Here is a 27,094-nt window from a genome sequence, read left to right as displayed (position 1 = left end):
TTCAAGCAAATTTGTTTTATTTTGTTCCGAGGGTAGGGTCAGGGGTCACGGCCGCGGGGTGGGGGGTTGGGGGGGGAAGGCGGGCGGCGCCTGCGGCTCCCACTGCACCTGCTCCCAAGGTCGCCCAGCCTGGCTCGCAAGGGGCCCATGACCTGCGAGGAGTCCGAGGCCTGAGAGGGGCCCTGGCGTGCGAGGGTCCCGTGGCCTGCGAGGGGCTTGGGCCGGCTGCGAGGTCCCCCCCCCCACACCTTGGGCTCCGGCCCAGGGCGCAGCTGTCACTGGGTGGACAGCTGGCCGCGGAGGGGGAGGCCTGGGGGAGGCCTCCTGGGCCCTGGGCGCTCCTCGGAGCTGTGGGCTGAGTCCTCCCGGGCCTGGGTGCTCCTCGGGGAGCTGTGGGTTCAATCCTCCTGGGCCCTGGGTGCTCCTCGGAGCTGTGGGCTCAGTCTTCCCAGGCCTGGGTGTTCCTTGGGGAGCTGTGGGCTCAGTCCTTCCGGGCCTGGGCGCTCCTCAGAGCTGTGGGCTCAGTCTTCCCGGGCCTGGGCGCTCCTCAGAGCTGTGGGCTGAGCACTCCCGGGCCTGGGTGCTCCTTGGGGAAGCTGTGGGCTCTGGGACCCACAGCACCCGGTGTGGGGGCACTGGGTACCCCTCTCAGGGTGGAAGGAGCCACAAAGGAGCCCAGAGGTGGGTGAGGAGAGAGGTGGCCACGGATGCCCCCCTGGGAGGGGCCAAGCCACCATACCAGGGGACCCATCTTCACACTTAGAGGGTGATGTATGCCAGTCACCTTTAGAACCACCACCTACTGGAGGGCCTCCAATTGTACTGCTCCTCTGTGAGGACCTGCCTTTGAGGTTTCTAGAAGTACTGAAGGTAGGTGGGACAGGGTCGATGCTGGCAAGAAAGCCCCAAGGAGAGGACAGGAAAGTGAACCACAGGGGACTTCCTGATGTCATAAGTGCCTCCCATACAGCTGAAGTTCATATTTGGTGGTGGAGCTATGCAACCTGGACAGGTGTAGACTTTTGCAAAAACAAATAAAAGTTTGTAGAGCCCCCAGCCATATCATGAACAATTCCTGGCCTGGGCCAGTCAGTCAGCTGACAGCCATTGGCTTCACCTTGAGCTTCTGTGATTGGGTCTGTCCCTCCCTCACTCCTGCCCCGCACCACTGGCAACCTCTGTCATGACAAGCCTCTGAAGCTCTCTCTGTGAAGAGTCAAACTCATCAAAGCTCTAGGAACAAATGCCCACAAGCTTCAGGACAGCTTACTTGTGGGCAGTCTGCTCAGCCACACAGGGCTGTCAGAGTGGACAGCAGGCAGGTGGAGGTAATGAGGCAGATGACCAGGCCCCCGACCTGGTAGTAAAGGCACGGGTAGTACAGATTATTCTAACATACATTTCAAAATAGGACCATGTATTAAAAAGTATTCTCCCACATTCTTATAATTTTGTTTTCTGGTCCTGGAGCTTGAGCTCAGGGCCTGGGCACTGTCCTTGAGCCTCTCTGTGCTCAAGGCTAGCACTCTACCACCTGAGCCACAGCATCGCTTCCCTTTTTCTGTGTATGTGGTACTGAGGAATCAAACCCGGGGTTTCATGCATGCTAGGCAAGCAATCTACCACTGAGCCACTTTCCCAGCCCTTTAGCTATGTGTGGTGACATATACCCATAATCCCAGCCTTCAGGAGGCCAAGAGAGAAAGATCTTGATTTCAAGTCCAGTTAGGACTACATAGTACGTTTTTTGAGAACACGTCTTCAGTATTTAAAATGATCTCTAATCTGTCTCCTGGAGCAGGTGCCAGAAGCTGAGAGCACTCAACCTTTTGGAAGTGTTTCCTAGGCCATGTGTATAGATGGCAGAGGGGAAGCAAGTCAGAGGGGGCTGGATATGAAGGGCTGGAGGACGGCGATGCCACTGGACTATCTGGCTTTTAGAGACACTGGGGCTGAAAGGCCCAGAGAGGCCATTCATTGAACACCAATGCCTAGCTCAAGGAGAGCTAGGAAGGCTCAGCTTCAGAGAAATACAGACGTCATAGCCTTAGGAAAGCTTTGCATAGAAAATGCTCCAATTCTGCTTTGATTACCTCCCTAAGTGACTTGAATCACTCATCTCTGAGTAATCTCTAACAGTTCTGCTGGTACCTGAGCATGTCCATGTAAGGTCTGCTTTAGTTAAGGCTTGGTCTCCACCGGAGCCTGTGGTTGTCGTCTTTAAAACCTTTGATGCAAGCTTTGTTCAGGCTGCTGGTCCTGACACAGGACTCCACCATGCAGTACCAGCCTTTTAATAAACCTCTCACAATGTGGCTTCTGTTTTCTTGCCTTCTAACAGCTTCCGCACAGGTGGGGGAGCCCAGACACTTCCCAATTTGGCTCATGAGAAGGCAGCTCTCCTCCTTGTGGCCAGGGCATTTTTGGGGCACCAGGCAGCCCCCACTGCTCTATGAGCTGAGGGGTAATAGTTGTTCACGAGACCATTACTTTGTATTTTGAGATATCTTTGGCTTTTCACTGGCAGAGACCACCGTGGGATCTCTCCCAGCTTTGGGATCTGTGCCAGTGTTGCAGAGAGGCGGAAGGCAGTCCTGGCCCTGCCAGGCACCCTGTTGGGGACCTGGAGTGTGCTGCCAGCCCAGCAGGCTGTGCCTGGCAAAAGAAGGTGAAATGAGGAGGCTGTCTAACTACTCACTGCTACTTGGTGCCTTGCTGGATAGAGGGGGCTTTCCACCCATCTCTGAAAAGCCTAGAGGCGAGACAGGCCACTCATGGAATTGCAGACGTCATGTTGTCTAGCCTTCTAAGAGCTTGTGCTACACAGAGAAGGCTGGCTGGCCTTTGGTTTCACTCACCTCAGAGGATATCCCCCTACGTGGAAAGGTTGAGGCATATCTTCCCTAGATGGAAAAGGTCTGCTGGTACCTGAGCTACTTCCTTACGTAGTTCTGAAAGTTCTGCTTGCACCTGAGTATTTCCATAGGTCTGCTTTTGTTAAAAGCCCCAAGCCTACAGATGACAGCTCTCCAATAAAGACTCCCAGTTTGATCGCTTAAAAATAAGGCTTTTCTGTTTTCCTGCAACCGAGTTATGGTACAACAAAGGCAAAAGAAAATGGGTGAACAGTACCTGTCCTAAATGTTATATGAGAATCTGTTTATAAGAAAGCCACTGCTGACTGTCCCAAAGACCTGCAGCCCAGAAAGTAGCTAGCACAAAGCTTTTTTTTTTTTTTGGCCAGTCCTGGGACTTGAACTCAGGGCCTGGGCACTGTCCCTGGGCTTCTTTTGCTCAAGGTTAGCACTCTACCACTTAAGCCATAGCACCACTTCCAGCTTTTTGTTTATGTGGTACCAAGGAACCAAACCTAGGGCTCCATGCATGCTAGGCAAGCATCTAACATGAAGCCACATTCCCAGCCTAGCACAAAGCTTTTAAAGGCAAAAACCACGCATTTGGGGTAGGGATCCAGGCCCAATAAAAGCAAACCACATAGTGAAACAATCAGGGGTGGGCATACATCTAAGGGAATAATTGGATGAGCATTCTTTGTAGCAAAACCTTCCTGGGGCTGAACAGCATGACACACCTGCATATTCTCTGGAGCAGATCTTTCCTGAAGCTGGAGAACAAGATGCATCTGCAAATCAAAGAATGGCCTTTTGGAGACTGGGTGCAAAGCCTCCACCCATCAGGGTGGCAAGACGGCAGTGAGGGCAAGGCAGTGCTGCATAGACCCAGCACCTTTACTTCGCTTTTGCCTCAGAATAGTGAAAAGGATTCCATGAAGGCCTTTCCTCAAGTGTTTTACCATAGGAAACTAGAAAAGGCTGAGCCTGAGCAGGAGTGGAGTGGGTGAGGAGTGGAGAGGCAAAGTGTGGTAGAAGGGCACTGCCAGCGAGCCAGGATTGGCAGCATGCGCCTGTAATCCTGGCACTCAAATGCTGAGGCAAAAGAATGGTAAATTCAAGGCCAGCCTGGGCTGCAATACAGGTGACACCATCACAAAACAGAACAAACAAAAAGCTTAGGAGAAAAATTCTGGAGCTCCAGCTGCTGACTAGGAGACAAAGCCCGCTCCGGAGCCACAGCCCGCACAGCAAACCCACAGGGCCTGGAGTCTGAACTCTGACAGTTAATAATGTCAGTATCTTGTTCTGATGGGTCCTCTGTGACCAGACACAGCTGCCCTTCTCAATCCTTCTGGTACCCTTCAAGGCATTCTCAGCCTGGCTACATCACCTGCATGAAAACAGATGGCTAATTTCCTTCTTTGGTTAAAACAAACAGCTTCATTAACCTACTCTTCCAAACAAGGCAAGGGCTTCCCTGGAAGCCAGGGCGAGGCACAATGGCTGGACTCTGAAACCAGGGAGCCTCACCACATTTAACTCCTGACCTCAGCTGTCCAGGAAGCTGGCTAGGGTGGACTGACTGACTGGGCCAAAGTATGGATATGCCAGCAATGCCCTGTCTAACCCTCTGCTTTTTATTTAAGGCCAGAGTACATGGAGTGATGGATGATTGGTCAGGACAAAGCAACTTTGAAAGAACATGGCTTTCAAGACCCATATTAGGAGAACCTACAGTGGGTCAAACATTACGCATTACTGTGACTAGGGCAGAATGTGGTAAAAGTATAGGACTGTGAAAATCATTTTGAAAACAGGCTGAGTGAATTCCAGTGCTAAATGATTATACCTAACACTGGTACTATACTTACAAGCAGTGACTATTTATAGGTTGTCAGAAAACCGCAATGCCACCTGACTCACTAAACCATTTTTGCAGTACATATTCATTATTTAGGTAGAAAAGTTAATAGTTACCAAACTCGCATGAATTAGGCCCACTGTTTTTTCAGTCTTGTAAAATTTGACATTTATCTTGTTTCATAGGTTATTTCCCCATATCAAACACCTCAGATTACATTGGGCACACTATCTAGTCTTGAGCAAATGCAGAAACTAACTGGGTAATCTTACAATGTTTAAGCGTTCAGGAATGGAGACCTAAAAGTGACTTGTGCACACACAGTCGCAGCACCAGGAAGAGAGATGCCACGCGAGCAGAGCATAAACCACAGGTAACTCAGTCCAAGTAAACTCAGGTGGGAAGAAAACCAGAAACAGTTGATTACTATTTTATGTTGGCTTCCAAATAAGTTAGAGAAAGAATCAGCTGTACACACTATAAAATGATACAAACTCGTACTTTGCTAAGTAGCCTAGGGTAGCCTCAAACTGACAGTCCTTCTGGGATTACAGGTATGCACTACCACCCCATCACCCCCAGCTAAGGCCAAACGTTTTTATAAGCACGTTTTATTCAAATCTTACAAACGATCATTTTTAGAAAATGTTACATTTATCCTTGGACATAATATTCATAATTGGCTTTCAAAATGAACTCAAAGTACGGGTTGGATTTGAGGCTTCCAAGCTGGTCTGCTTGCAGCAGGTCCTTCACCTCTGGTAAGTACTCATTGAGCTGAATGCCTGCAAAGAGAGTCAGTTCTGAAATTCCACAAGGGAGTGCAGGTGACTCACAAACACTTCTGTTTAGGATCTAAGTATTACACTGTTCCTGAGGTTTCTCTACTACAGTGGGCACAGCGCCCTCCAGAGGCCATCCGGGGTTTCCCCAATGGACAAAACCACCATTTCAGAGAGGTCTTCGGTAGATCTGAGACACTGTCATTTGTCCTACCACTTTACAAATACTTCGATGTAGACCTTAGAAGCCAACAATCATTTGAAAACAAGTATTCTGAGTACGTGTTCCCTATTTGGGAAATAATGTAGTAGAAAAGAGATCTTGCTATGTAGTACAGGGTGGGCTCAAACCTTTAGCTCTACCTCCCCAGTGATGGGATTATTTATATATGTGCTGTCACACCTTGTGAACATCTTTTATTTACATAAACGTTTCAATTGGTGTTGACCTTTGTATCTTTTTTTTTTTTTGGTAAAGTCACAACATTACAGTCTCCTTTTCCATTTTATAATATACTAAACCTCACAGTCATCCTTAAACATTAATGTCTGACACTTAGACACAATTCAGTGCTATGGCACTTTTACTGGAAACATAGGATGGAAAGTGTCCAATTTGGCTTCAAATGCTTTCCAGTAATTTAGCAGCTCTGATGGAGAGTGGTTCTGGTAAGCACATATCCGGACGTGAACACATCCATACAGCCATATCTGAATTTTTAGCCCTTTCTGTATTTCCTTTTGCTATATCCCTATCCCTCTATTTTTAAATTTGACAACAAGATTTAACTAATCTTCCTGTTACTTCCAATAAATTACCAAAAAAGATAGAAGTCTTGGAACTGTGGCTCAAGTGGTAGAGTGCTACCCTTAAGCAAAATAAGTTTAGGGACAGGGCCCAGGCCCCATGTTCAAGCCCCAGGACTGGGGAAAAAAAAGGAGCAATAATTCTAGACTTTTAGCATCATGGCTAGTGTTTGTGCCTACAGGTAACCGTGCTACCTGGAGAGATGGGTGACAAGACAGGGACACATGGCTTTGTTCTGACATGTGCTTCTCCAAATGCAGAGGCAAACGTGTGACTATGGAGATGCTACTGCTGCATCTCGCACTTCCCTGTCATCTGACATCTTGGTAATAATCATTACTGTATAGTTTCTAAAATAGAGCAAATAATTTCTAAAAGTAACAAACTACTTACCGTCTTTTAAAAGTTTCTGTAAGATTTTCACAAATACACTGTCTTTAGACACTTCGATTGGATCATCTTTACCATCTGAACTGGACCAGCTAGAAAACAAAATCACCAGAAAGAAAAGTGTAGCTGACAGAAACAACTTTTTTTTCTTTTTTTGGGTCTGGTTGTGGGGCCTGAACTCTGGGCCTAAGCGCTGTCCCTCAGCTCTTCAGCTCAAGGCTAGCACTCTACTGCTTGAGCCACAGCGCCACTTCCGGCTTTTTTCTTTTTGCTTATGTGGTGCTGAGGAATCGAACCCAGGGCCTCAGGCATGCAAGGCAAGTACTCTACTGCTGAGCCACCTTCCCAGCCCCCAGAAACAACTATTGTTTGTAGTTTCCTCTCATGGCTTTGAGAGTGAACTGTGAAGAATGAGGGTGCACCATTGCCTCAAACTACCCGAGTGAAGAAGGGTCATGGGCCACAAGCCTTATACATGGGTGGCGTTCACCCACACCACCACACATCCAACTACAAGTCTTATACATGGGCGTTCACCCACACCACCACACATCCAACTACAAGTCTTATACATGGGTTGTTCACCCACACCACCACACATCCAACTACAAGTCTTATACATGGGTGGCATTCACCCACACTACACATCAAGCAACGATGTCTTATACACGGGCATTCACCCACATCACCAAGAATCCAACTACAAGTCTTATACATGGGTGGCATTGACCTACACCACCACACATCCAACTATAAGTCATACACAGGCGTTCACCCACACCACCACACATCCAACCAAAGTGCCCTCCCGCCCTCCTCTGATTTGTTTTCTTCCTCCAGCCTTCCTTCCCTTCTTTCCAGTCTCTCTCTCCTTCCTTTTTTTTTGTTCTGATACTGGAGCTTCATTTAACTCTAGGCCTTGTGATCTTGCTTGGCTTTTTCTGCTTAAGTTGGCACTCTACTACTTGAGCCACATCTACACTTCTGGCTTTTTGGTGGTTAACTGGAGAGAAGAGTCTCATGACTTTTCTTCCCAGGCCAACCTCAGCTTCCAAAAGCTAGAATTACACCGTTTTGAATGAAGAAAGTGCTATAAATAACAGATCTAACAATGGTTACAATGCTCTCTAAACCCTGTCTTTCTGGAAGCAAACACACCAAGGGTCTGCTGGAGGACAGAAGGAGGAGCTTTCTTTCCTTGAAGAACACAAACACAGAGCTGTTAGAAGCTCTAAAATTTCAAGCAAGCAAGGATAAGGAACTCCCAGTCAAAATGACAGCATCTTTCTGAGACTGGACTGGGACCCATGGACCAAAGAGGCACAGTACTAGTACCCTAGAGAATGCCAAGATCAGGCTCAGCAATAACCCTACTGCCTGGGAATATCAGTGAGGAACAGCTCCTCACTGAGGAGACCAGGGAAGGGAGTGGTGCATCTCAGCACATGGGCTCATCTACATAAAGCTCTTGCCCTCAAGTCTACTGCTGCCAAGCCTGAGGTGGCCTGAGCTTTAACCCTCCCGGAATGGAAATTTTCCTCTGTGGAAAGGTGATGGATATGAGAATAACGAACTCACACTTAAACTACCTGGTGTTTAGAACACAAGTTGTAGTTTTTGAGTCTCATCTGGCATGTTGGGTCCAACTTCTGTAATATTAAGGAATACACACATTTCTGTGCAAAGGGTCTAGACATGATCATCAGAAACAGTGACTTATCAGTTCAAAGCCCAAGGCTCTGAATTAAGTCCCAGTCCAAAAACAAAAGGCAGGCTGGGCACCAGTGGTTCATACCTTTAATCCTAGCTACTCAGGAGGCTGAGATCTGAGGATCACAGTTCAAAGCCAGCCTGGGTAGGAAAGTCTGTGAGACTCTTCCAATAAACCACTAGAAAATCAGAAGTGGTGCTGTGGCTCAAGCGGTAGAGCACATGCCTTGAGCTAAAGAGTGCAGGTACAGTGCCCAAGCTCAGAGTTCAAGTCCCACAACCGAAAAAAAAGAAAAAAGGCAATAAAAACAAGCAAACAAACAAAAACTCCAGTTATTTACTAGCCTGGCGTGGTGGTCATGTCTGTAATCCCAGCACTTAGGTGAAGAGTACTTCCCCAACAAGTAGAGGCCCTACATTTACTTGCCACAAAACAAAAACTACCATCTCTCCCCAAAAGCATAGTCCTAGGTCTTAATTACCAATTTAAAAATGAAGGGTCACCAGTTCAACAGCTACCACATTCATGTCAGAAAACAACTAGAAGTCTGTATGACCATCTGTCATATGATCACAGCTGACTTGGAGAAAGCCATCCACACGGCACCTGAGGTCCCATCAAGAAAACTTACTTAGCCGGGTGCCCCTGGCTCATGCCTAATCCTAGGTACTCAGGAGGCTAAGATCTGAAAATCGTGTGGTTCAAAGCCAGCCCGGGCAGGAAAGTCCCTGAAACTCTTATCTCCAATAAACTACTCAGAAAACTGGAAGTGGTTCTGTGGCTCAAGTGGTAGAGCACTAGTCTTAAGCTGAAGAGCTAATGGACAGTGCCCAGGCCCAGAGTTCAAGACCCACAACTGACCAAACAAATGAAACAAAACCTCTTACTTATCTCTCTGTAGCGCTCGGCAAAGGATTTCCAGTTTCAGATCATTTATATTTACATCTTCCTCCTTCACAGCAAAACAAAACACCCTGGTTAAATTCTGACTTTAAACAATGAATACATGCTAGTAGGTCATGTGCATGTATGAAAATACAACAATGAAACCTGTTGAAATTCCTCTAGGAAGGGGGTAAATGGGAAGGAGACTGATTGAGAGAGGAGACTGGAATACAATTAAAATTCAAGTTACATCACTTCCTAACCCTGCATAAACACTATGATTTTGCTTTAATTCAGAAATAAACACTTTTCCCCTTCTTGAAGATGTATTCTTGGCTAATGTGACTTCATCAGGAACTTTGAGAGGTAAAGAAAGATGTTTAACCTAACTTAAAAACTCTAGCAAATGACTTCTGCTTACATAGCCAGATAACACTACCTGTCTCACAGAACATGCACTGCGGTCTCTGGAAAGCTGGGGGGCAGCTTGTCTTAGGGTGAGCACTACAGAACACACTCACCCACCCCCTCAAGCCGCCACTTTCCACATGTGAGGGTTATCAGGAATTTAAGTCTCCTGCTACTTTTCTAAAGAGCTACCTACCTTCTAAGAGCCAGTGGGCAGCAAACACAGCAGTACTTTATGAGCAAATGTTATAACTGACTTTAGTATTTCCCTATTTTCTGTATGTTTTCAGTGCCCAAGGCCTCCTTTACTTGCCTCATCAATATATTCCAGCAAGTCCAAAGCTTTCTTGAAATCATATTCATTAGCTCTTCTGTTTTCTTCACATATGTACAGCTGTGGCAAGTTATGAAAGGTAATTAATTACAGAACTAGACAAAATTATGAAGGAAAGAGTCATTATTTCTTCTTCTAAGACGTAACAAGTGATTTCTGTAACCAAAAACAATGTTACATTCAGGAAGTATGTTCTATCTGCACCTTACAATAAACTTTCTAAAAGTAACATCTTGGGGAGACAGTTATGTCTTATACTAGAGTCAGACTATACTAGAGTCAGACTACATTTCTGTTACCAGGATGAATGCCTTAGAGGGCCATATGGAAGGATCTCGGGAAACCAAGGCTGGGTAGCTGTTTCCTGTTAATACCTTTCTGCTCCCAAACAGCTTCCAATCTGTCTTTCTAGGGGGAGGTTCTCAGGACAGTGGGAGTCAGGGAAAGGAGCTTTGCCACAAGGCCCAACAGATGCTGGCTGGTCCTGGGTGTGAGAAGCAGGGAGGGGAAAGACACCTACGCTAATGAGCTGCGGTGCGGTCAACACAGGCATGGCGCTGAGACTCAACTGCTTCTCTGAGAGCAACTGCTCGGGCAGGGTTTCCTGGTGCAGCAGGAAGCGCTCCTGCTCAGCCATTGCTGGTATTCAAACACAGGGTAGAATGAGGAGACTTTCAACAAATACAAATTATAAAAAAAAACACTCTACAGGTAGTCCTATCCATATTCAATAATTTTTCGCTTAATTAGCTTTATTTTCTTGACTGAAGATTATGCTAACAATATTATTTATGGTTATTTATTTTAGGCATATGTATGATACCCTGAATAGCTGATTTTAGCACCTTGTGATAACCAGTTATTCACTGTGGTTATGAAATGATTTTTGTTACTCATACCACATTTCTGTTATCACAAAGGATATCTCCCCTCTTGAGCATCAGTGTGGATTCATGGTTTTTTCTTCTGTGTTCCAGAAATATGCAATACTTCACCAACATTCTTTGAGACATTCAAATTATTCTATCCCTTAGGCTCTTAAGTTCTACTTTCTTGCCCAAGACTTGCTGGGCCATCTTTCCAATAGCCCTCAATCTCTTCTATAGGTTAAGAGACCAAAATGCAGAATCCATGGCCCTTTCAGTAGAAAGAGCCACAACATACATTAAAAACAAAAACCCACCAGGTTCTACCTGGTTATTTCTAATTAAAATATGTAACATATGGTTCTCTTTTCCTTTCTTTCTATATTAGTATCTTCCTTCTTGATTTTCAGAAATAAAACCATTTTTATTTCAGGATGACTGCACCATTACAATCATCTCTAACAAGGCCCTATGAAAGGCCAGGATTCCTTTGCAACTTTTTTCACTTTGGAATATGTAATACACTGGTCATCTACTACTCAAATCCTTTCTTTTTTTTTTACCTTCAATTTTCTCTTGCAATGTATCCTCTGATAGGTCTGAAGCTAGTGCAGCCAATTTACTCAAGCCAAGAAGGGTCTTTTTCTTTGCAAAGTAACGAGTTTCCATATTTGCTAAGCCCAGAAGTGTGGCATGAGCCTGCAATAAACAAAACATGAAAACCATATTGAGTTGGTCCTAGACACCAACTCAACCTGGACATAAAGGTGCAGTACCTTCCAACTTGCCTTCCACTAAGCTGTATCAGTGAGACACACAAACTCCAAACCAGATCAGTACCAAAACACTAATATAGGATGCAGCTTCAGTCTGACACACAGCACAGGAAAGGCCTGTGTATTTTTCTATAGTACATGTCTACCCCAATACCCTGCACCAAGAGCACACCTGAGTTTGCAGTTTTCACCAACACTTTAAAATACATAGTCATCATAATAAAAGACCAATGACTTTTATATAAACATCAATTAAATGTGCTTTATTATAATAGTAGCCAAAGGCCTACAATTATTTATTTTAGAAGTAATGAAAGGGTTGGGAAGGTGGCTCAGTGGTAGAGTGCTTGCCTTGCGTGCATGAGGCCCTGGGTTCAATTCCTAAGCACCATATAAGCAGAAAAAGGCAGAAGTGGCACTGTGGCTCAAGTGGTAGAGTGCTAGCCTTGAGATGAAGAGCTAAGGGACAGTGCCCAGGCCCAGAGTTCAGGCCCATGACGGAGCAAAAAAAAAAAAAAAAGTAATGAAAATACTATCATCATAAAGAATCCTCTATTTAAATTTTGTGCAAGGACAGCAGGTATACATTGTATACATGTTAACCATTTACATGTATCTTTTAACTTTTTGAAACTTTACTGTAAGTGAACAAATTATTATTATAGATACTTGAGCGAAAAGTGAGGTTGTGCTACATGCATGCAATGTACAATATATAAACCTAATTAACCTATCTTATCACCTCAAATGGTGAGAATATTTGAAAATTTGTCCCTTGAGCAAGTTTGAAATACATGATACACTATTGATAACTAGTTAATACCCTGTACAATGTATCTCTTCTTCCTCCTGGTTAATTCAAGTTCTGAACCCTTATACCTACTTTTCATTTCCTTCACCCTAACTCCTACAAACCTTCTACTCTGTACCTATGAGCAACTGTTTGAGATCCCACATACAAGCGAGTTAAGACAGGGTTTGTTCTTCTGTACCTGGCTTGATTTACTTAGCTTTGAGCCATGTTGTAAATTACAGAAGTTTCTTCTTTAGAAAGGCTGAATATTGTCTCTTTGTGTGTGTATATGTTTGTACATATGAATGTGCAATAGATGATATATACATATACTATGTAAATAAATATAGATACTGCCTTCTTGAAGGATACTAAGATGGATTCCTTAGCTTTGATACTGTGAATAGTGCTGCAATTATGTAAGAGTGTAGATGTCACTTTTGACATACTGGTTCAAAATGTTTGGATATATAGAAGTAAAATCTTAACTTCTGCTGTTGTAGTTTGTTGTTGTTTTTTGTCAGTCATGGGGCTTGAACTCTGGGCCCAGGCGCTGTCCCTCAGCTCTTCAGCTCAAGGCAAGCGCTCTACTACTTGAGCCACAATGCCACTTCCGATTTTCTCATGGTTTATTGGAGTTTCTTGCTTGGGCTGGCTCTGAACCGCAGATCTCAGCCTCCTGAGTAGCTAAGATTATAGGTGTGAGCCACTAGCACCTGGCTTGATGTTGTAGTTTTATTTCTAGTTTTCTGAGGAGTCTCCAGTTGTTTCCAATGTCTGTACTAAAATATATACTTATCAACAGTGTTCAAAGTTTCCCTTTTCGTTATACCTTCAGAAATACTTGTTACCTTTTATTTTTTTGGTGCTGGTCCTCCTGGGGCTTGAACTTAGAGCCTAGATGCTGTCTCAGCTTCTTTGCTCAAGGCCTAATTTTCTACCACTTGAGCCATAGCTCCACTTTCAAAAGTTGCTATCTTTATCTTTTTGATAAAAGACATTCTGAGGGGCTGGGAAGGTGGCTCAGTGGTAGAGCGCTTGCCTTGCATGCTCGAGGCCCTGGGTTCGATTCCTCAGCACCACATAAGCAAAAAGAAAAAAAAGCCAGAAGTGGCGCTGTGGCTCAAGTGGTAGAGCACTAGCCTTGAGCTGAAGAGCTGAGGGACAGCGCCCAGGCCCAGAGTTCAGGCCCACGACCGGACCCCAAAAATAAAAAAAAAAAGACATTCTGATTGGTATGAGTTAATTTGCTTTTTTCTCAGTGATGTTGAGCATATTTCCAATAACCTACCAGCCATCTACCTGATCTCTGAGATAATGCCTTTCAAGTCTTCTGCTCATTTTTAGTTATTTGTTTTCTTGCTATTTAGCTAAGTCCTCTATTTATTTTAGAAATCAATATAATCACTTTTATGGCTGTAAATAATATCTAAAAACCAAATAAATTAAAGATATCTAAGTAAACTGCATATATCTGCTTCATACAACTGAATCCTTCTTACCTTTTCTAATTCTTGGCTATTAATTTCATGTAACCAACTGAGATGTTCATGGGCTTGCAAAAAATTGGCCAACTGTCCGTGCTGAGAAATGGGCTGAGACAATAATTTACCCCGCTTTCCTTTCTCCAGATACCAACGGAAGAGAAAGTCTGAAAAATTCTACGAAGAACAAAACCAAAAATTCATTAATATTTAGTAATAGTTCCTCTTCACTTTTCTTTGTGGTACAGTGTCTTACTACAACCAAAGGCTGGCCTCACAGGCATGACATGATCTCAGTCCCCTAAAAGCCAAGATTACAGGTATTGTATCACCACATCTAGCTAATAATAGATATTTAAAAACCTTTTTTGATATTTACTTTCCCAAGACCTCAAAATAGGTATCTTCTTGTAAGCTTGCATTTTCCTATTCTAAGAATACACAGAGTTCTATGTTAGTCCATACTGACAATGATGGTCACTTCTCTAATGACCTCACCTGAGCTCAGCAGAATGCCTGCTCAAGACTGCTGGTGTCATTGGGAGAGCTTAATGAGCACTGGCCAATGGGGAGCCACTCACAGGCTCCATTTCCTAAGGCATACCAGCCACAGTGTGCCACTTATGTCCAGGTCCCACCTGGATGTCGTGCAAACAACTTCCCAGATAGAGTTCTAGCGGCAGCACAGAACTACACCCAGGTGAGAGGTCTGCAGTGCTGTGCAGATGTCTGCAGGGGCTCATGTGATACACTGGATTCTAGGGCACCCCAATGCCCATCAGTGTGGCTTTACCAACAGGACATGTGCTGAACTTTGGAGTGCTACAGAGGCTGAGGAGAAAGGAAGCAGGGATCCAGTTATGAAAATGGTTGTTTCTCCAAAAGAACTGGGAAAGTGAACTGGATATGGGAAAAACTGAGACCCAGCCTGGCCACCTTGGTTCTGGATGTTGCAGGCCATCTGCTTCTCATTTGAGCTGTCTGAAAGAAGAGTCCTCCCAGAGATAAGAAAGACTACTTTCCAGTCTTTTTTGTTCTACCAGTCCTGGGGCTTGAACTCAGGGCTTGGGTGCTATCCCTAAGCCTCTTTGTGCTCAAAGCTAGAGCTCTATCACTTGAGCCATAGCACCATTTCCAGCTTTTTCTGAGTAGTTTAACAGAGATAAGAATCTCATGGACTTTCCTGCCTGGGCTGGCTTTGAACTGCAATCCTCAGCTCTCAGCTCTCTGGTGCTGGCTCCCCGCCCCCCTTTTTTTTTTGACAGTCCTGGGGCTTGAACTCAGGGCCTGGGCACTGTCCCTGAGCTTCTTTTGCTCAAGGCTAGAACTCTATCACTGAAGCCACAGCACCACTTTTAGCTTTTTCTGTTTATGTTGTACTGAGGAATTGAACCCAGGGCTTTATGCATGCTAGGCAAGCACTCTACCACTAAGTCATATTCCCATCCCTTTCCTTCCCATTTTTACTGTTCTTTTAGATGTCCAAAACAATTACATGACATAAAGAGCAAAAAAAAAACCTTCACTAGTAAGCAACATAAAAGCAGGAAACCAAAGAATATAAAAATGACCAGAATGTGAAGCCAGCACAAAAGAACTTTACTATGATGAAGAAAACAAGTTGCAAAAAATAGATTAAACATATAAAAAGAATTTTAAAAAATCATGGTTTTTGGCTCACATCAATCTTAACTATTCAGGGGGCTGAGATCTGAGGATCACAATTCAAAGACAGCTCAGAAAGGAAATTCTATGAGATTCGTATCTCCAATTAACTATCAGATAGCTAGAAGTGGTGTGGTGGCTCAAGTGGTAGAGTGCTAGCCTTGAGCACAAAAGTTCAGGGACAGCACCCAGGCCCTGAGTTCAAGCCCCACTACTGACAGAAAAAAAAAATGTTGGTCATAAGCCAGGCACCACTGGCTCACACCTTTAATCCTAGCTATTCAGGAGGCTGAGATCTAAGGATCACAGTTCAAAGCCAGCTGGGGCAGGAAAGTCTGTGAGACTCTTATCTCCAATTAACCACCAGAAAAACCAGAAGTAGTTCAGTGGCTCAAAGTGGTAGAGCGCTAGCCTTGAGCAAAAAAGCTCAGGGACAGTGCCCAGGCCCCAAGTTCAAGCCCCACAACTGACAAAACTAAATAAATGAAAAATTGGGGCTGGGAATGTGGCTCAGTGGTAGAGTGCTTGCCTAGCATGCATGAAGTCCTGGGTTTGATTCCTTAGTACCACAGAAAAAACTGGAAGTGGTACTGTGGTTCAACTGGCAAGAATGCTAGTCTTGAGCAAAAGAAGTCCAGGGACAGTGCCCAGGCCGAGTTCAAGCCCTAAAACTGGCACACACAAAAAAAAATGTTGGTCACAAAACATTTAGAGTGATGGAGGGGGGACTGAGCAAGAGGCACCAGGCACAGAATAGACGCGTTAAAAAGACTCTTCAGAAGCAGCATCCTCTGCCTCAAGCGTCACCCATGTCCCGAAGTAGGTATCCTCCTTCTAACTAAGGAAAGAAGTGAAAGATCAAACACTTCAAAGAGAACTACTCAGCAGTACTGACACAGAAAGAACTGCTTGCCTGGTAGAGGAATGGGGAGGAAAGGTGAGCAAACAGTCATTACATTCAATGCATATTCAGTGTGAAAGTGGAACCCTATAACTGGAGGACATGGGTGGGACTGGGAAGGGGGAGAACAGTGGAAGGGTGACATGGTCAAAGTGCACTGTACTTATAAACTAATCTGTTGAGTTGAAACACTTTAATACAACCACTTAAAGGAAAAAAAAAGTACTCTGCCAAATGACAAAGAAACATTTAAATCAGCAACTCATTTACCTGCAAAAAAAGTGTGTCCTCCCTCCAAACCCCAGTGACATTCTGGAAAGAGCCAAGCCTTTCCACAGTGGCCTGTGGCCCACATGTTGTTACCTGGTCAGCAAACTGAGTCATGTAACGCTGGAGTCTGGCCTGGTTGTCCGTCTGCTCGCACATCTGTACGAGAATATCAAAATCACAGTACTTCTCTGCTAGAGAGGCAGCCCATGCATGCTGACCTGAGGTGACTGCACAGACAAGAGCAGGCAGGTGAGCTTCTATTCACAACCACTTAAATACACAATAAAACACCACCTGAACCAAGAGTAGTAATAGGAAGTCTTCCTATTGCATTTATCATTGCATTTAGCTTCATGATCTATATCAACCTGTTAAAGATGCAAATGGAGCACACTGCTCTGTTGATCTCCCCAGTGCAAGTCTCTTCCTTCTTGTACTAGCAGACAAGCTCTCCTGATCCCCACTATGAAGGAAACAACCCCTCTGCTCAATGGCCACACTGGGCTGTCTGCACAATGTGACACTTATTTTTAAATCAACTACAGAATCTTACAGTATTTGTGCCTGGTAAGTACTGAAAAGAAGACTGTATGAACAGAGAAAGCTGTATGTGTTTCCTTGACGTTTTGTTTCATGGCTACAGCTGGATAATGCTTTCACACTGATTATCATGTATCAGCTTTCAGCTGCTTCTTCCACTCCTCTCACCCCAGCACACCAAAGCCCCTGCTGACCACCATGTACGCACGTAGAAGGGAAAGGAGATCTGATCTTTTCTGCAGGTACTCTACTTCTAGATTGGTGTATCTTTCCTGGTTGCTGGGTTTGTCTAGAGACCTCAGCTGCAAAACATAACCGTCCAGGAAGCAATCAATCAATGCCACCAGCTGCTCTGTCACAATGTTTCGGAGATTGCTATCCGCCTGTGGGTACACTGTTTTCAGGATGACTCCATGCTGGCGCACAATTGCTGTTCGGATGCCGGCAGGACCACTTGTGGCTGTAAAGCAATTTGGCAAGTAAGGGTTCTGTGATGGCCAGGGAAGAAAGCAACTGCATAAAATTTATGCTCCTTTACCACTCAGGAAAAATAAATTATTGTTCAGTTCTAGCAGCTTATGCCTGCTTGAATCACATCTTCCCTGTGCTGATTTTCTTAACACAAAAGTTCTTTTTTCTTTTTGGTCCAGACTGGAGTGCTATCCCTGAGCTCTTTTGCTGAAGGCAAGCACTCTACCACTTTGAGCCACAGTGCCACTTCTGGTTTTCTGGTGGTTAATGGGAAGTAAGAGTCTCATGGACATTCCTGCCTGGGCTTCAAACCAGTGATCCTAAGATCTCAGTCTCCTCCTGAGTAGCTAAGGTAACAGGTGTGAGCCACCAGTGCCTGGCTTCTAAGTTTGTTTAATGTTATCCTACCTTTTTTGTGGTAGTAACATAAAATATGGCTCATTCCTTGGGGGCCAGGACTTGCTTCTATGAACAGCTATTTGCACTAAAACAGTAGATTTAAATAAAGGGAAGTCTATAAATATATCTAAGAGAATAAAGCAATTTTGGCAAGAACCACTCATTTTGGGAGTGGGTATTCAAATTTTCTTTTCATTTCGCTTACACACCTATACTAAGGGAGTAACTGTTAATATGTCTTACCTGTCCATGGAACATACTCAGGTTCTTTCCCTACTGGTTCCTCTTGCCTATACATGGAACTTCTATTCTGGCGATAATGAGTAGCAGCCTGCAGCATATCCTAGAAAAATGGAATGGTACTGTCACACACGGAAGCAATGATCACTTTGTTTCTGAAGATTCTGAAATACCAGAGGCTACTGATAAGAAAAATACTGGGTCTATAGCTCAGTGGTAGAGCACTTGTCTAGCATGCACAAGGCAGTGACTTCAACTTCCAGCACTATAAATAAAATACATGGTATTTTTTTTTTGGGGGGGGGGTGTTTCTGCTTCTGAAATTTGGTTTATTCCACAATTTAACTGCAAGCTTGGAAATTGAGTATCATAAAGTATAATATGTGAAATTAAATTAAGTACTTTAGTTAAAAACTAGCAAGTTCTAGGTAATTAAAAATAGAAGCCACAGGACTGGGAAGGTGGCTCAGTGGTAGAGTGCTTGCCTTGCATGCATGAGACCCTTGGGTTCAATTCCTCAGCAACACATAAGCAGAAAAAGCTGGAAGTGGTGCTGTGGCTCAAGTCGTAGGGTGCTAGCCTTGAGCTGAAGAGCTGAAGGACAGCACCCTGGCGCAGAGTTCAGGCCCCGTAACCAACCAAAAAAAAAAAAGTAGAAGCCAGGCTGTGGTCTTAGCCACTCAGGGTGCTGAGGCAGGAGGATTGTTTAAGCCCAGGGGTTCCACATAGAGACCCCACTGAAAGAGGGAAGAAGGGAGAAGAGAGAAAAAGAACAGTTACATCAACACGAATACCTTTTCAGTGATATAAAATCTATCTTTAAGTAAAATGTTTATCTTACCAAACAGAAACTTATGAATATACACAAGGCAATTATTCAAAGCCTTTGTTAGCTGACAGAATGAATGCTATTCTTCTAACTTTTGGGAATTAACAAATACCAGACCCTGTACTGCACTGGCTCTGTGGACTGGGGAGAAGGAAGCTTCCTTCTTGTCCCTCCCTCCTAGGGTGTGGAACTGCCCTGGGCATGTGATACCTTGAGGATGGTATTGACAGAGATGGCCACCTCCGCCCATTCGACCGAGTCCAGTGGTGCATCCCTCAGGACCTGCTCTTCGTGCTCCAGCAGACACTCGCAGACAGTGTCCACCTGAGACACCTGAGGACAAACAGAGTCAAGACTCACTCTTACCATCAAACAATGGAGATGGCTTCATGAAGTTACATCCTCAGACCACTAGACAGTTAATGGTAAAAATAAATGTAAAACAACAAAAAAATGAGCATCTTCTATTTATAAGATTGTCCAAATAACTAAATCTCATATATGGTCAAAATCTGAATGGTTATCAAGTAGATTTTTAAATTTAAATTCCACATAACTAATATTAATACATGATTATTTATTAGTGCTCAATACAAGCTTCAAATACCCAGACTAATCAACTTGTTAACTTTCTCTTGAGTAATTCCTCTTTTAAACACCACAGAAGCATTTGCCAAATATCAATATATACAAAAACCATGATCTGAATATGTGACTCCTAATTCTTCTCTCTTTTGGTCATGAAAACATGGATGGGCTGAGAATGTAGCTTTAGTGGTAGAGCACTTGTCTACCATGAAGAAAAACTTGGGTTTGAAACCCCAGAACTGCAAAAAGAGTAAGAAAACCTACATGAAATAACTGCAGAGAGGCATTGAAGCTCCTTTCCAGTTTTAGCATACAATTAGGCATTTCTTTTAGACTTTGCATGTCAGCACAGAAGCACACAGGAAAGAGGAAGGAGAAATCAGATCTTTGTCCACTAGGAGCTCATAAACTAGTTGAAGGAAATAGACATGTGTAAATGGAACACTTGTTTCAAACAAAACCAGGCTCTTACAAACTTGCCCTTGCTGTTATTTCTGGTCTTCAACAAAGGCATCCCAATAGCCCAAGCACTTTTTCTACTGTTACCATAAAAAATGATGAAGTCTATACAGTTGTCTGTCTATATGCTTGAGTTCTGCATCAACTACCTGAGAATAAAATGCTGGAAGAAAATGTTCCAGCATTGTAGGAGCATCCTGTGTAGTTAGGCCTGTAACAGACTTACTGAACATGTACCATTTTCTTTCTTGCTACTGTTCCCTAAATAATATAGTGTAACAACTATTCACATAACATATTTTTTTTTAAGTTGCAATATTTATTTCAGTAGAAGAAGTAGGATCTAATATTGAGTGAAAAAAGAACCATTCTAATGATAGAACTGATACAAATGGGAAGAAGTTGGGCAGAAAAACAGGTACTAGCTCAATTTAAGCCAAATTTTGTAATAGGGATGCCTTTGAACATTTACATTTTATTAGGTCATCTTATGTGTTCTAGAAATGACTTAACAGTACTCAAAAAACTGTGTGTAGGTTACATGCTATGCCATTTTCATGAGGGTGGTGGGGTGCTGATATCAATGGCTGGTGGATATTGAGGGATATATTACAGATGCTGGGTGGCAATAGCTAATCCTAGCTACTCAGAAGGCCAAGCCTGGAAGACTACAGTTTGAGGTTACCCTGGGTAGAAAAGTTCTCTAGACTCTATTTCCAGAATAATCAGCAAAAAGCAAGGTTGAAAGTGTGGCTCAAGCAAACAGTAGAGCACAGGCTGGGAAGTGGAAGTCCCTGGAGTTCAAACCGCAGTAGCACCAAAAATATGGGTCTGGGAAGGTGGCTTAGTGGTAGAATGCTTGCCTAGCATGGATGAAACCTGGGTTCAATTCTTTAGTACCAGATAAACAGAAAAGGCTGGAGGTAGCACTGTGGCTCAAGTGGTAGAGTGGTAGCCTTGAATAAAAAAAGCTCAGGGACAGTGTCCAGGGAACTGGATACTTCCTGAGTTCAAGCCCCAGAACTGGCCAAAAAGAGGAGGGGGAGAGAAGAAAAGAGAGAAAGAGAGAAAGAGAGAGAGAGAGAGACAAAGACAGAGACAAAGACAGAGACAGAGAGAGAGAGAGAGAGAGAGAGAGAGAGAGAGAGAGAAACTAATAGCTGAAAAATGCTAAGTCCTCTTGTCACGTGCATACACTATGGTTTCAATTTCAAGTATTGTCCATAGGTTGTGCCATCAAAACCTGAGCCTGGGGATACTAGGTCTCTTCCCAAACTAAACAAGAGACAAGGTGGGGATGATACCACCAGAACCCATCCTGTGTTGTTTCACTCTCCCTGCAAGCTACTAGATCAAAACTACAGCTCTGTATGACCTACCAGGTGGACTGGCTGAGGCTAACCAGTTCTTCTTATTTTTAATAAACTTTCCTATCACTTTTACTATAAAAAATAAAAATATACATCTAAAGTACACACATTTATGAGGTAAACAAAAACTGAAACTGAGTTACAGCCTACTAAAAACTAAGAAAAGGAGCTCTGTCAGCATAGCACCTGACATGCCAGGGAACAACCAAAGCAAGTAGACCTAGAGACCCTGGCAGTGAGAGGTTCCTCAAATGTACAGGAAATTCCACAGAATTGAGGACACAGGTGGCCCTATGTGTAAATCAGATATCACTACCAAGGGAGAAGGGATCATTCTCACTAAGGACCGCATGTTGCAAAGCAAGCCATATGCATGAAGATTGTGCTTAGACTCACAGTCTCAGCCTGCAAAACTGCTGCTCAAGCCCTGGATCACTTCTCTAGTGAAGTGGGCCAAGTCTTCCCTGACACCTTAGCTTATCAGGATGTGAGACATCCTACAAGGATAAGAATTATGTTCTTACAACAACTGCCACCTTAGCTAGTATCTTAGTATTTCTCCCTTTAAAGTTTAGAACAGATTTTTCTTTCCCTCTGATTTTGAAAGTGATGGCATCAGTGATGCTACAAGGGAATTGAGAGCGGTTCAGTGAAGGGACTATTCACAAAGCTGTGGCAAGAGTGAGGGTCCATCGAGGATAGCCTACACTCTAGGGAGAGTATCATCAACTCCGAGGAGGTAAGTGGACGAGACAGCCACTGGAACACAGAGGGGTCATGCACAGGAGCTGTGTCTCTGACAGGGGCACAGCCAACATGTGAGGAAAGAAGCTGGAGAACAGCTCCTCTAACCTCTGCCCCAAGCAGGAAGCCAAGGGCCTAGGAGCACATGGAGTAAGGAAGGCTCCTCAGGCAAAGTCAAGGAGTGAGGGAGAACCAGAATAAACAGGGACCCCTTCTTAACTGACTGTGAGAGCCCTATTTATAGGACAAGTGATAAAAAGTGTGGCGCTTTTCTAGGAGAGAGAGTCCAGTTTAAAATCTCAGCTGGGTACTGGTGACTCATACCTGTAATCCTAACTACTCAGAAGGCTGAGATCTGGGATGATGGCTCAAGGCCAGCCAGGCAGAAAAATCCTTGACATTCTTACCTCCAATTAACCAGTACAAAAGCAGGACAGTAGGCATGGCTCAAGTGGTAGAGTACCAGCCATGAGCAAGAAAGCCAAGTGTGACTGCAAGTTTCTAAGTTCAAGCCTCTGTACCAGAAACACTCCCTCTCGCGCCCCCCCCCCTCCAAAATCTCAACAAGACCTTCTAAATTTAGTCTTCTCACTCTGCCAATCCTATGCATGATCAGCACACGGCACAGAATGCATGAATGAGAATTCATCTGACCTCGCGAAAGAACACATCAGCGGGGGTCAGGCTGGATGGGACCTCACAATCCCTCTTGTTCAAGGCCATCAGGATCGCTGTGTTCACAAGGTCTGGCAGACGTGAGTGGTGGTTCTTGAGAGCGATGGCAGCTGACAGCTTTTCTGCATGTTCGCAGAGCAGGAGCCGGGTTGCCATCAGTGTCCCTCTGACTGGAGAAGTACCCAGACGCTCGAACAAGCCAACCTTGCAAAAAGACAAGCACATGGTCTCAGAAAGCACAGGCAGCGGGCTGGGAAGGTGTCTCAGTGGTAGAGCGCTTGCCTTGCATGCATGAGGCCCTGGGTTCGATTCCTCAGCACCACATAAGCAAAAAGAAAAAAAGCCGGAAGTGGCGCTGTGGCTCAAGTGGTAGAGCGCTAGCCTTGAGCTGAAGAGCTGAAGGACAGCGCCCAGGCCCAGAGTTCAGGCCCCATGACCAGACCCCTCCCCACCCCCCACCCCCAAAAAAAGAAGCACAGGCAGCAAGGTACTGACCAGTACAGCCACGAGTCCCCAGGGAGGTGGCTTCCCCAGTAACACTCTTCTAGTGGCTCAACACACTGGTGTATACATGCTAGCACACAGTGTGGACCTTACTGTTACCCACAACTGGTATACACATGCTAGCACACAGTGTAGACGTTACTGTTAGCCCAGTTTCTACCCATGACCATTGGCTTTACCTATGGTGTTGCTTGAATTGCCGTTCATAGTTATCAAAATGATCAAATTGTTCTTTTGCATCTTCACCAAGGAAGACCTTTTAGAACTAACAACTCAGCACCTACATCTTCAAGGGCTGTTTGCAGAACACGGGCCATGCCAGAGGTGTCATCAGCCCTTTGTATAGCCTCCTTGCCAATGACCACTTTTGGTGGGTTATGAAGGTCTAGTCTTTTTTTTGTTGTTGTTGGTCATGGAGCCTGAACTCGGGGCCTGGTCTTCCTCAGCTCTTCAACTAGTGCTCTACCACTTGAGCTACAGTGCCACTTCTGGCTTTTTCTGCTTATGTGGTGCAGAACACTCTACTACTGAGCCACCTTCCCAGCCTTGGTCTAGAAAAAAAAACACTGCCAATACTCACACATAAATGTTGAATACTTTTCCAAACTGAAATATATAATTCTTTTCATTAATGAGTAACCTGATTTCACTGCTTCTGTAGATGCTAGCAAATTACCCCCCCTTTTTTTTTTGGTATGCCATAACTGAACTTGAACTTAGGGGCTCATGCTCTAACTTGACTTTTTAACTCAAGGCTGGCCTTCTACCATTTGAGCCATTACTCCACTTATGGCTTTCTGCTGGTTAAATGGAAAGTCTCAGGGACTTTTCTGCACCAGCTGGCCTCAAACCTCAATCCTCAGATCCTAGCCTATTCAACAGCTTTACAATAGGATTACAAACATGAAACGCCAGCCCCAGCCCCAGATACCTTTCTATTAAACACAAAAGGGCATGGCAGACATACTGTTCTAAACCTAGCTTCATTTGAATTCTTTATGTTTTCTATACTATTTAAATAATCAATGCTTTTAACAGTGCTGGAATCTTTTACTGAGTTGATCTTTTTTTTTTTTTTGGTCTGTTGTGGGGCTTGAACTCTGGGCCTGGGCAGTCTCTCAGCTTTTCAGCTCAAGGCTAGCACTCTACCACTTGAGCCACAGTGCCACTTCCAGCTTTGTCTGTTTGTGGTTCTAAGGAATCATATCCAAGGCCTCATGCATGTGAGACAAACACTTTACCACTAAGCCCCGAGTTGATCTATTTTAATTAATTCAACTTGTTCATATAATGATTTTTAAAATAAAAGTTATGCAATATTGTGATTTCATTTGGATTCACTTTCTGGTTTCAAGGTATCTGGAGCACAGTTCTGTGTGGTTCCAACCCAGGAGGGAAGATAGCAGTTCTCTATAAAATTCTACCTTGGGGGGCTAGGAAAGTAGCTCAGTGGTAGAGTATGCCTTGCATGCATAAGGCCCTGGGTTTGATTCCTGAGCACCACATAAGCAGAAAAAGCTGGAAGTGAAGCTGTGACTCAAGTGATAGGGCACTAGCCTTGAGCTGAAGAGCTGAGGGACAGCACCCAGACTCAAAGTTCAGGCCCCATGATTGACAAAAATAAATAAATAAATAAAAATTCCACCTTGGCCACACAGAGAAGACAATGGAGCTATTCCCACCACTGCTTGCTCCACCATGCTCAAAGCAGTCATCTCCCTTCCTGCACCCTTCAGGCCACGCATGCATCCTCACTGAAAATGAACAGGCATGAGAGAGAAAAGCGCTCCACCTACAGAAGCACTTCCCCAGACAAAGCACCTAGCCTTGGAGATTTCCCATAATTAATGTGAACTCTCTCTAATCAGTGACATAGCCACAAAGATGAAAGAAAACAGAAATAGAAAGGCACTGCCAGAATAAGGTCTCTAGATGCAGCCAGAGGCTGTCAGCAGCAGAGATTGTCAGCGCCTACATCAGAGGACCAAGGCCAGAGATGAAGCGGCTCATGCCCTCAATAGCTACGGCCTCTGATAAACTGTGTCTGCATGTGGCACATAACCCCCACCAAACACCACACCCTCTGTGTCTGCAGGGGCACATGCACCCTTCCTACCTAACACCACAGTCTCTCTTGATATGATTTTTCCCTCCCCCAAACAGAAGGAAGAATCTTCTAATCCCTTTCATTCAGGCTTTTCTGCCCCTTGGTTAGTTAATGTCAGTTTTTTCTTTTTTTTCTGTCAATCATAGGGCTTGAACTCTGGGCCTGGGTGCTGTTCCTCAGCTCTTCAGCTCAAGGCTAGAGCTCACCACTTGAGCCACAGCACCCTTCCGGTTTTCTGGTGGCTTATTGGAGATAAGAGTCTCACAGACTTTCCTGCCCAGGCTGGCTTTGAACTGTGATCCTCAGATCTCAGCCTCCTGAGTAGCTAGGATTTCAGGCATGAGCCACCAGCACTTGGCTTCAGTTCTTTTTTTCTAACAATAAAGGGCAAATCATGAAAATCAAAGTTTTCACCTAAAAGTTCACAGAAAATTTGAACAAAATAACTATGTTTTAAAGGGAGCAGGTCACATGGAGATGACAGCATTCAAGCTAAAATGACATTTCTGCTAATATATACCATTTTTCCTCTCTAAATCTTATTTCTATGCAGCTTCCACAAAGTCCCTGAACTTTTCACTTTGGTATAAGCACTTGAAGCGGAAAACATGAGCATGTCCCCATAAGAAAACACCCCAGATAGACAGCAGGCATGGGCCACTGGGCTGGAGAGGGTAAGGAGCCACGGGAGCCCCACACAGGATCTTACGTGGTGAAGAAAGTCTACGAGGAGGCAGTGGGCTTTCACTTTGTCCTCTAGCTGGTGGAGAATGATCAGCGAGGTATTGCTGAGCCCGGGGGCCTCTGTTAGAACACAGCAGGAGATGTATGCTCAAAACAGTGTTTTTTAACAGCTGCTGCTAGCAAAATACAGCTAAGATCTGAAAAGAGCAGAGGACTAACCCTAATAAAATTATATACATGGCTGAAAAGTTTAGATAAAGTTCACATTACATTTACTTAAAATAAAAAGACTATATGGTTAGTTTAGTCCCAATTCATATGGAACTCAACAACTCAGAAAGACATGTGGCTGGTACTCTATCCCCTAATGTTCCTAGTGAGGTTAGCAGACATACTGATGCAGCATTGCTGGGCGGAAATAAGTATCTGAGTTAAGTCCCTGGTACATAAGAATGTAGAGTGAACTGAGGGGACAGTGTCCTTGGACAGGCAGTACCATAAGATGTACTCACTCTGTTCCCTCCCACTCTGAAGAAACAATGTAAAACCCCTACTAGTCACACACACTAATGATGCCAAAAATATGTTAATTTGAAGCTGAGGTAAATGCTAAATGCCTACTTATATCACCAAGTTCCAGTTAGAAAGAAGATGCCCACCCAGAAATGGAAACAAGGGTGTGTGTGTGTGTGTGT

General features: G+C 44.3%; 2 protein-coding genes across 2 annotated transcripts in view; both read right to left on the bottom strand.

Moving 5' to 3' along the window:
• Positions 1-2,165, bottom strand: part of LOC105984402 (actin, muscle-like) — a 5,054-nt gene extending 2,889 nt beyond the window's left edge. The window contains exons 1-2 of the mRNA XM_013014579.1: positions 2,152-2,165; positions 740-891 (exon numbers count right to left, since the gene is read on the bottom strand). Coding sequence (XP_012870033.1) covers positions 740-891; positions 2,152-2,165 — 166 coding nt within the window. The remainder of the gene's footprint in view (positions 1-739; positions 892-2,151) is intronic.
• Positions 2,166-5,220: 3,055 nt separating this feature from the next.
• The window catches only part of Nup133 (nucleoporin 133kDa), a 39,691-nt gene continuing 17,817 nt past the window's right edge, over positions 5,221-27,094 (bottom strand). Inside the window, exons 5-17 of the mRNA XM_013014765.1 lie at positions 26,425-26,519; positions 23,084-23,308; positions 19,479-19,601; positions 18,443-18,542; positions 17,538-17,789; positions 16,883-17,016; positions 13,972-14,130; positions 11,464-11,599; positions 10,555-10,673; positions 10,014-10,094; positions 9,295-9,359; positions 6,700-6,788; positions 5,221-5,501 (exon numbers count right to left, since the gene is read on the bottom strand). Of these exons, the coding sequence (XP_012870219.1) occupies positions 5,371-5,501; positions 6,700-6,788; positions 9,295-9,359; positions 10,014-10,094; positions 10,555-10,673; positions 11,464-11,599; positions 13,972-14,130; positions 16,883-17,016; positions 17,538-17,789; positions 18,443-18,542; positions 19,479-19,601; positions 23,084-23,308; positions 26,425-26,519 (1,709 nt within the window). The 3' untranslated portion in view covers positions 5,221-5,370. The remainder of the gene's footprint in view (positions 5,502-6,699; positions 6,789-9,294; positions 9,360-10,013; positions 10,095-10,554; positions 10,674-11,463; positions 11,600-13,971; positions 14,131-16,882; positions 17,017-17,537; positions 17,790-18,442; positions 18,543-19,478; positions 19,602-23,083; positions 23,309-26,424; positions 26,520-27,094) is intronic.

Source organism: Dipodomys ordii, unplaced genomic scaffold (genome assembly GCF_000151885.1).
Source record: "Dipodomys ordii isolate 6190 unplaced genomic scaffold, Dord_2.0 Scaffold24, whole genome shotgun sequence".
NCBI classification, from domain to species: domain Eukaryota; kingdom Metazoa; phylum Chordata; class Mammalia; order Rodentia; family Heteromyidae; genus Dipodomys; species Dipodomys ordii.
This window is presented reverse-complemented; position numbering and strand designations above follow the sequence as displayed.